General features: G+C 31.9%; 1 protein-coding gene across 1 annotated transcript; it reads right to left on the bottom strand.

Annotated features, from left to right (window-relative positions):
* Positions 1–1,631: 1,631 nt before the first annotated feature.
* Positions 1,632–10,624, bottom strand: LOC137831158 (citrate synthase, glyoxysomal). Its single transcript, XM_068638728.1, has 13 exons — positions 10,195–10,624; positions 7,229–7,409; positions 6,921–7,006; positions 6,134–6,238; positions 4,688–4,750; positions 4,381–4,490; positions 3,966–4,085; positions 3,736–3,811; positions 3,457–3,530; positions 3,173–3,293; positions 2,734–2,831; positions 2,504–2,627; positions 1,632–2,029 (listed from the first exon to the last, which is right to left on the bottom strand). The coding sequence occupies exons 1-13, from the start codon at positions 10,432–10,434 to the stop codon at positions 1,898–1,900; spliced, it is 1,530 nt and encodes a 509-aa protein (XP_068494829.1). The 5' UTR covers positions 10,435–10,624; the 3' UTR covers positions 1,632–1,897.
* Positions 10,625–11,114: the final 490 nt, after the last annotated feature.

Below are 11,114 nucleotides of genomic sequence, written 5' to 3'. Positions count from 1 at the left end.
ATATGGATGACCTCATTTGTTTTGTTAAAAGTGATGGTAGTCCTTTTGTTAATTTGATTAAACTTGTTGCGATTATCTTCTCTACTTGGATTTATTGCTGATAAAAAAAAAATCTTCTCTATTTGGATGATATGACATATGAGAAATTATGTTACATTTCAAGTTAAGATTGAACTTTCCAAGGTCATTTCCACTTTTAAAGACTTCATTTTCCTAGTGAGTAATTTGTCAAATAGTTCCATGAAGAATGATATGTTCAACTTCTTTGTGCTTAAGTTCTTTGACATCAATACTTATAGAAAAGTCCTTCATCCTCTTCCTATTAGATGGGAGTTTCCTTCCCTTAGTTGGGTTAAAATTAATATAGATGGTGTGGTTAGGAATTCTACTGATCTGACTGCTTGTGATGGTATTTTTTTGTGGAAATATGGGTGTTAATTGATGATTTCTCTGTTTTCTTTTATATACAGAATGTTTTGGTTGCTAAGTTCTATAGAGTTATCCATGTCATTGAAGAAGATAAAAAGATGAATTTTTCTAGTTTGTGGCTTGAATGTAATTTTTCTGCCTTGATTTGTGTTACTTTCACTACTAAGATTAATGTTCCTTAAATTCTTTGTAATAGGTGAAACAAATGTCTTGATTAATGTGAGAAAATAAAATTTAGAATTTCTCACATTTTTCGTGAAAGTATTATGTTGAAAAACTTGCTAACTTAGATCATATTCATAGAACATAGTTACACTGGTCTAATAGAATTTCATATAATTTATTTTTATAATTCTCTATTAATAGATATAAATTACCTAAGTTTTGATTTCTTAGGAGTTGTTTTCTATGAATTTTGGTTTAGTCTCCCATATTTTTTTATTTTTTTTAATAATATTTTTTTCATGTGGTGACAGATGATTGTTGAAATTCGAAATATTAGTCAGAAAGATCAGTCAGATTTCATAGTGATATCTAACATTAACAACTTTTTACACACAAAAAAATTAAAATATAAATATATAATTCAAATAGATAATAAAATTAATCTTTCCCTCGTTACTAGAATTTTAAAGTTGAAAATATACATATTTACATGTTAAGCTATTTTTTGTCATGATTAATTACAATAATTTAAATTTACAAGATAAAAAAATAATTATAAAAAAGTTTAAAAGTTAATTATTTTTCAAAAAAAAATTCTTTTCCACTCTGGTTCAACTTTTTTGGAGTTTAAAGTTTGTATCAATCGCCAAAACACAAACACAACCAAAGTTTAGTTAGATCATCCTCGTTCATTGAAATTATTTTCAATTTTTTTAAAGTTTATATACTGTTATTATAAAACTAAAATTTCAATCACAAATAATTATCCAGTATACTCTTTTGCAGTCATCCACAGTTGTCACAAAATTTAAGTTATTTTTTCATCATACAAAAGTAAATTTAAGTAATCAAAATTAAAAAGGTCATGAATAATAAAGAAAAAAAAGTTTTTCCATTAGTTTTACTTTATTAATATTCTATTACAGATTATGTGTATAAACCGATTATTGACATATAAATCATTTATAACGATTTGACCTGTAGTTTTTTCTCAGTCTCTCCATCCCTCTCTAACCATTGAGCTATAACCCTCCATCTGTTCCAAATTCAATATATTGAGACTGAGATTACAAAACTATATATGGCAATGGCAATGCAAATACAAGGAGTTTTTTTTCAGGTAGAAAAATAACAAGAAAATAAATACTAACACCATAGTCTATTTTGATTTAATGATTTTATTTATGGTGCCATAATTTTATACAAAAACAAACTATTATACTTTTTACGTGCCAGAAAAAAAAATATTTTCTCTGGAGCTGGATTTTATTGAATAATTGGCAGTTTCACTAGTAAATCCAAGTTATGCCCCAGATCCAGCAAGTCTCCTCTTTGAGGCATTTGATACTGCCAATTGACCAAGTTTATCAGTGTTACTTGATATAGTCCTTTGATTGATTGGTGTATAATTCCTTAACCACTCCCCAACATAAACCTGGAACATAACAGATAATTCAAAATCAGTCATAATAATAGTAGCTTAAAAAACCAAAACCTGTAAAATGGTGACATTTGCATCTACCAAAAAATCCACAGCAAAATACTGTGATATTTGTTTGACTGCCAAATGGAATGCCTGCCATGAGAAAATGTTGCAGAAAACTAACTACCATTTATCCAAAAGTAACCCTGCTTGAGTCAGTTCCACCACCACATCAAGCCTAATATAATACCATTATGCCAATGTGATGGTTTACTATATCCATCTGATGTATTTACAAATACTTTCCATTACTAAAGAAAGATATAATCCAGCCTCAATGTGATACAACTAGGTAACCCTTTTCAAGGATACTGAATGGTACATGACAACACATTCATACAAGCATATCAGCATTCACAAAATTGTATATGCCAGTAAGCAAAAACATAATATAACCAGATAAATGATTTAAAGAAAGGAAATAACCTGCTGAGGTCTCATGATCTTTGTATCAGGATCATCCAAGGACTCTCGCCAATGTGCCAAGTACCCAGCCATTCGAGGGATGGCAAATAAAATAGTGAAAAACTCAGGTTGAAACCCCATGGCCCTGATGGCACAAAAAAATCAGCTCAATCCTAGTGAAATGATCTGGGAGGAATAACATATGTTATCCTCTGTGGTTTACACAAAAAATAGATGTGATAATAGGTTACCTATAAATTAATCCAGAGTAGAAGTCAACATTTGGATATAACTTCCTCTTGATGAAATACTCATCAGACAGTGCAATCTTCTCCAAGGCCACTGCAATCTGCACAATCAAATCATTTTAGATGAAACTTTCAAATTCAAACTAAATTTATTGAAATAATTGACATTCATTAAGCATAAGAACTTTTCCAGTAATAATTTCAAAGAACTTGACTGAATTATCATAGAATTAAATTCAAATACTTGTACACATATATACACAAAACAGTTTGCAATATGTTTTTAGAAATGTCTCGAAATAATACAAAAAAAAATCACAATATAATATTTTGATGTTGTATTCACAGTCCAATCATAGGCCTTATGAACAGCATACACAGTTTAAGGAATATACAACAGATACACAACAACACAAACAGATAACAGAAAATGGATAAACACCTCTATAAGAGGATCCCGGCCAACAATGGAAAACACTTCCTCTGTCAGTTTTCTTAAGACCTTTGCTCTTGGATCATAATTTTTGTACACACGATGTCCAAAACCACTGAGCTTTCGTTTCCTGGAGAAAGAAAACAATATCAAATAAAACTATAATTTCCCCACTTGCATTGAAGAGACCCAAAAAATAGGAGTCTCAAAAGAGCAAGTCATTATTACACCATCACCATTCTTCACAAATAGGGTAAACACAAAGATACGAGAAAGAAAAAAGTAATAGCCACCTGGCTTTAACACCCTCAATGAACGCTGGAATGTTCTCAACAGTTCCAATTTCACTCAACATTTTGAGGACAGCCTGGATAACAAAAAAGTTACATTAGCATAGTCTAACGAGTATAATCAAAGGTTGCATTTCTACTTTACTTTCTTTCCGTATTTAAGTAAGCAACAGATAAATAATCACGAGAACATCCTAAGCCATGAATATGTCACCTGTGGTTTCAACTTAATACAAAGGTTAGATAGAATTCTACTCTATTTGCTTTCCATATTTACATTACCTCATTGGCTCCACCATGAAGAGGTCCATATAGAGCTCCAATAGCCCCAGCAACAGCAGTATATACATCAACGCCACTGCAAGGTGAAAATAAGGCAATATGAATTAGAATAGGTTACTTTATTTTACTTAGAAAATTGCTACTTGGACCAAATTATGTCAATAGTGACTATTTAGAAGCAGACTAAATTTGATTCGCAGAACTCTCATGCTTAAGTAGTAAGATTCTACCTTGATGAGAGGTGTCGCACAGCAGATGTAGAACAATTCATTTCATGTTCTGCATGCAGGATGAAGATAATATCTAGTGCTCGAGTTAGCTGAGGATTAGGTTTATATGATCGATTGCCACTGAAAACATTAATAATGGAGACATTATTTTATTTGTGCTGATATATAGTCTGACAAAAACAAAATTCACCTAATATGTGGTTACAATTCTACCATCAATGATTAAATCATACTAATTAGTATTTTTTGGTGAGTAAATATTGTTACTTTTGATTGATAAGATTTATATTTTTTACATATCTAAGGAAAAGAAAAAAGAAAATCATCATGAAACTCAGAGGAAAAAATAACTTCACACAAGAAACAACTTCAGGTTGATCCAAATATCAATCAGACTTTACACAGTAGGACATACAAAGAATCTAGCATGTATAGGAAATTCTCTGTGTAAGAAAGTTTGTTGGATGGAAGCACAGGTGGTCTTCCTGCCAATCTAAGATTAATCGCAGCAGCGATTGTCGTTATCTGCAGTCAAAGTGTAAAAATGATGAGGCAACAAAGCTCTTGGACAGCTTGCAAATAAGAATTGAATTGAATTAATATTTCACAAAAATTCAGAAAATAACCAATAAGCATGAAAAGCATTCAGAATAATTGAATCACTTATTACATATATCATGGAAAAATAATTAAGAAGAATAAAGACAACTCAATAAGTAAACCTTTCCAACAATCCGTGCTATTTGCTTGTCTCTCACTTCCTTTGAGTTGTAGATATCAAGACCCTACATTAAAATATATAAAGTGTTAAAAGAAATAATCAAAGCTGAATCAAATATAAGAAGGCGGTAACTTGAACCCTAATAAATAACAGAGTACTGCTCTGCAGACATGTATATTGAACTAAGGCATAGGAAAACATGATATCCCGTGAGAATCGCTATCAAAATAATGAAACATCATCCCCTCTAAAAGAGACGCATGCAGGAATGAAAAAACTAAAGAAACAGAGAGAGATATTGAATCTCTTTTCCATTATTTCAATTATGATTACGTTGTGATTACACAAGAGTATTATGAGTCACTAACAGATACCTACTGACGGCTGGTATAACTAAGTAATAGGCTATGCTAACTAACTAATAGTTACTGACAGCTGTTATAACAAAACTAACAACTGTCATAACTAAATAGGGAATCTGATATACTAATACACTTCAAAGGTAGAATCAACAAAACATAAGCCCTGGTGTGTCAATTTTTTCAATATGGCAACTGAACATTATCTGACGGTGACAGCAGTAATTGATTAAAAAATAAATAATTGTTTTCAATGGACCAACTAAGCATTATTTGACATACTGTAGAAATTGACTGGAAAAGAATCACTTATTTTACCTTTTCTTTAAGTATATCAAAGCTAAGGTAAATTATGATTCAAACTTGGAAAGTAAGATGCAGTTCTTTGGATTACTTGTCTCATTAAATAAGTGCAATCATCTTAGGCAATAGCTACCAACTAAGACCATCAGTGTTAGCAACATAAAGCAAAATAACATTAATTTATAAACCGCTATGAGAGTTCTGAGTTTTTGTTAGAAACTAAAATTTCAGTGATTCATTTTTGTAGACATCAAAAATCTTCAGGGGCTCCAATAATGTTTAGAATCAGTTAGAATATCTAGAGGGATATATCATAGTATCATCATTATATTATTTAGAATAGTTTTGAATATCTTGGATAATTTCTAGGGAATAGCTTCCATATTTCCTTACATTTTACAATTTGTTTCCTAATTTCATTATTAGGATTAGGAGTCATGTCATTTGTTTTTTACCATATCCAACGGATCATGTCATGTCATTACATACATACATGAGAATATTATCCAGAATCTCTATTCTCTCTCTTCCTCCTTACCTACCTAAATCCCTTTAATCTCGACAGAAGCAGAGTTCATTGCTGTACATAATACTCAAAAAGTCAAAATGAAACAGCTAAAATATTTGTAATGTACAGAAATTTTAAAAAATAGGACAAGTTCTACAAATAATTTCCATTACAAAAGTAGGTTTGCAAAGTTCCATATTATATATAATTTATGCATCAATGCTAAGCAGATCAAAAGTTCAGTAACTTGAACTTGGCCAAAGTTTGTGTTACTTACTTTGAGAGCAGGGTTTGCATCAGGATGATAAATAGACAAAGCGCTCATGGCATTAACAAGCATACCCATCGGATGTGCATCATGAGGCATTGCTTGTATTATATCCTACAAAAGAAATGTATACTGCTGCTGTTAGCTTGATACACTTGTAGTTCTAAAAATAAATTAACAACCTGATTCCTCTCCTTTGAATGATCATACGACAAAAGAACTATGTAGAGTGATTGAACAAGAAATTCCCAGGCTTAAACCTTAGAACACAAACCAGTCTGGTAAAAGAGGAATATTTGTAACATAAAAAGTGAACAATAATAATACTGATAAATGAACCAGCCCTAACATTTTTCCTCCCATTAAGTGGTATAACAAAAATGCTTAGTATGATTCTCAATTTTCTCCTTAAAAGCTTTGGTAGCTTGCATCTTCGAGAGTAAAGAAATAGAGATATACAATACTAAAGTGTGAGTTAATACTTCATGATGTATGAACTATATGAAGAGTATCTGTATGTGCATGAACTTACTGCTTAATGTACTCTGATTGATTAATATAGCTTTGAATCACTTGTTCATTCTAAATTCTAACCAATAGATAAAAATGAAAAGAGCTACCACAGTTTTTTGACAATGTAAAATACAATTGGCATATTAAATTTTAAGTAATAATACAAAAGATGTTATTTGCTTACAAATCTAAAAGTGGTTACTGACTGAAAAAAAGAAGGTTGCCAGATAAGAATCTGGGTCCTTAAACCAATAGTAAGTTATTTGATAGCAGAAAAGCTCACCAAAACTCCTTGTGGTACAGCTGAATGTTGAGATATGTTGAACTCCCATGCTGCTAACTGACTTTCAGAAGGCAAATTTCCATACACTAAAATGACAAAGATAGAGTTAACAAACACTAAAAACATATACGTAGTGCATAAATTGAAGCCTGGATTTATTAATAAGGACCCTACATCTATGCATCTTAGGTGATATAAAATTAAAATCTCAGCTAATCATCAGTGAAAAGAAAAACCCACTAACTTATCATAAACAATGGACACAAAAGTCCCATGCACGTGCAAGAAAGCTACTGAACAATACTCACATGTGAGATATGACACTTCCATAAAGGTGCTTTTCTCCGCCAATTCCTCAATCGGATATCCTCTATATCTAAGGATTCCCGCATCACCATCAATGTAAGAAATCCTTGAGATGACTGGAGCGGTGTTCAAGTAACCAGGATCATAAAGCTTGAGTCCCTTGTCATTTTTCCCAGTTGATATCTACAGATCAAAAAGTAAAAAAACCCTATAATCAAATACTGAGAAATAACATATATAAACATCATTACAACTAATTACAAACCACCATTTCTACGATTTCTTTCAGTGTCACTAAAATCTGAATAAAATACTTACAAACAAAAAATACCTTGCCTTCAGAGTTGTTTGGAAAGTGAAAACTTTTTCATTTTTAATTTTTACTTTTAATCATAAAATGTCACCTTGTTTCCATTTTATTTCCTATTTTCAAAAGCATGCATAAGAAACAGTGAAAAACTTCATTTCCTTTTCTGGTTTTACTGTTTTCTATACAAACTTTTAAAAATAGGAAATAATGTCAAATAACAAAAAGAAAACATTTGGAGTTTGGTCGCTTCGCATGTTCTCAATTACAAAAGAGAAAGACCCTAATGCCAAATGAGTGCATCCCAATTTGATCCTTGAAATTAAAGCAGTCAGGTAATTAATCCCTGAAATTATGAAAAAGGCAAAATAACCTCTGAAATTATCAATCAATTTAATCCATCCATTAGTTGGTGTCATGTAAAATTGTCATAAAAACTGAGTTGGCACATTAAATGTTTCCATGACATCCAAAAGTGCACGCCACGTAAGAGGGACCAAATTGACTGAAAATTTGATAAACCATTTTGATGGAATTGACCCCTTCTCTCTTCAGGACCAGCACAAGACTAGGGCCACTAACACTCAAACCATAGGCTCACCAATAAAAAAATATTTTTGCCAACAATTTCTCAAAGCAAAAGGGGTCAAACATGTTGACAAAGTGACCCAACATACAGCTCTCTCACTTAAAGTGCAAAAATCTCTTCCAAAGTTTGCATTAGGTCCCACTCCCTGTTGGCCGGCCTTGCCTCTCTTTGTCTTCTCTATTTAATAACTATTTTTTTCACCTTGTCTCCACTATTCATACCATTTTTGTCTTCCTTGAAAATGAGAGCTCGGGAAAAACATTTCTACAAAATTACCAATTCTGAGGGCATATATATAGGGAATAAAAAAACATTCACAGTGGTATGCAGTTGAGTGCTAGGATTAATCCACCTTACAAGCAAGAAGAATTAAAATAAGGAGCAAGCAGTTACTTCCTTGTCAACAAAACCTAAAGTTTTGATCAACAATGCCATGTTTACTCGAAAAAACATAAACCCCAATCCAAAATTTCACTCCGGAACCCCAAAGCAGGGAGCAGGTTGAAATTGGCCACAGCTTATGTTCTGGGGCTTTATGTTCTAGGCAGTGTTTAGGAACGGAAAGAATTAGGAAGAGATAATAGGAAAGGTAGTGAGAGATTTGGGAAAGCACATGAAGTTTATTGAAATGAAAAGATAGAACTTCAAGAGTTCCCCAGAGTTAACAAACAGGACAGAGAAAGAGACTTTCTACCAATTACAATTTACAATCAAGGAATCCAAAACTAACTCTTACAAACAACTCACTTAGGTATTTGTACAACACATCCTTATAATTCCACACATGACTACTAACTAACTGATGTAACTCATTCTTCTTTCTTCTAACATAAACCTACCATGTCTTAGGAATCTTAGCCACATCTAAGACGTGTCTTCTTCTATGGGCCTAACACAGTGAAGTCAAGCAATTCCATCAAAGATTCCAGTTCACCCAATGTATAACTGATTGCTTGCTCATGTTTTGCTGCTTCTTGTTTACAGATAAGGTAAGTGTTATAATTACAGAAATAAGAATCATATATTTATAACTACAGATATAGGATCGTATTTTTATAATCAGAAATATCAAGATCATATTTGCATTATTAGAGGATATTAAATCTCATATTTATTCCATTTATTTCTTTTTTTCAATAGAAATAAACTACCAGTGTTGTCATAAAAATACGTGGTATCAAAAATATAGCTTATTCTCATTTTCCACTAAGTACAGAAATGTCCTAGAAACACTTCTTCTGAGCTGAAATTGATAATGGTGTGAGCTGCGAAACGGAACTGAAAAAAAGTGGTACTTAAATTAAATGGATAAGACAAGAGGGATGCTCAATGTCGATAAAAAATTATTTATCCAATTTCAGTTAAATTTATCCCTACTAAGTGGCAGGTGTGCTTAGTTGAATGCCATATAGGAATTTGACATGCCAAATCCGACCGACCCCAAAACCAAATTGGTGATTCACTCATTCCAAACAATTCAAGAGACACAAAAATCAAGTAGTTCGTCCTTGAAATTGTTAGGTGTTGTTACCTCGGTCTCTGAAACTAAGGAAACTCAAAAAAATCCTTGGAAGTTTGAACTTTGATATGTCAATCAAGGTTGTCCAACTGTTACAAGCATAGTTTATAACTTAAAGTGTTAATATAAACTACAGTTCACAAACCAAAATGATAGTAATTAGTTAAATTTGGAGACTTGGATAGAACGGCTTGTATTTTTAGGATTAGTTTGGAATTTTCATAGTTTTAGAACCTATATGACAAGCTTAACACTTTCAAAAGACCAAAAAGTTCATTTACCCCCCAATCACAAAGGATTAAAATTGAGCATAACCCAATTCAACAAATTAAAACACCCATTTTCAAGGGTCAAGATAACAAACGAAAACATATCGACAGAACACAACTTTATCCTAAGAAGCACATCAACATCAAAACATACCACAAATCCAAAAAGAGGAACCAACCCCAACCCCAACTCCAAAACGATTCAAAGCAGACGAAAGGATCAAAATTGACAAAACCCCACTTCACAAAATCAGAAAAGAAGGATGAATCGGCATCAGCGGTACCTTCTTGAAGTCAGAGGCTCTAACGGTGCCTTCTGGGGAAACCTCGATCTGGTACTTTTTTCCGGTCCTCTCATCGACGACAGTGAGGGTACCCTTGAGGTTCGCCGAAGGAGAAGCTCCGGATGCCGCGGAGAGGTGGAGGGGGCGGATCGCGGCGGCGTCGGCGTCGGTGGAGGGAAGTAAGTGAGCAGCGAGGGTGGCTAAACGATTGCGTGCAGTGTGTTCGGAAGCTGTTGGCATGGTTGCGTGTTGATGGTTCTTTGTTGATTGGAGAATTTGAATGATTGAAGAAAGTGAAGAGATTGAATATGCGAATGGATTTGATGATCGGAGTTGAATAGGAGATTTGAAGGAAGAGAGAAATTGATGCACGTATGCGTTCCAGAGTTCAATATGCAAACAATCCACACATGTTTCTCATTTCTGTTTTATTTTTCATATTTTTTTCGATTATTTATTTATTCAATTAGTTTAATTTTTGTTTTTAATTAATATAAACTCTCACTTTTATGATACAACCATGATCTTTTAAAAATTCAATTAGTTCCTTTAAAATTTCTAAATTAATACTTTCAATATTCATTAACAATTTTATTGATAATTATATACATTTTTCAAATTGAGATATAAATCATTTATTAATAATATAACTAAATTAAATTAAATAAATAAACTAAAATTAAAGCAATTAAACTTTTACTAAAATATAATTGATTAATTTTTGTAATATTCCTTTCAGAATTATATTTTTTTTAAATCCAAACTCGATGTCTTATTCTAAAATAGAAAAAAAAAAGTTAAAAGTAAACAAAATAATATAAATATTTTTTATCAAGAAAATACATATATACAATAATATGGGTGAAAAGATAATTTTTTTCTTTCTAAAAGCTACTTTCTCATTCATCTCTCCAAAAATA

Source organism: Phaseolus vulgaris, chromosome 6, assembly GCF_000499845.2.
Source record: "Phaseolus vulgaris cultivar G19833 chromosome 6, P. vulgaris v2.0, whole genome shotgun sequence".
Classification (NCBI taxonomy): Eukaryota; Viridiplantae; Streptophyta; class Magnoliopsida; order Fabales; family Fabaceae; genus Phaseolus; species Phaseolus vulgaris.
Note: the sequence above shows the minus strand (reverse complement) of the source record. Positions and strands in the feature narration are given on the sequence as shown.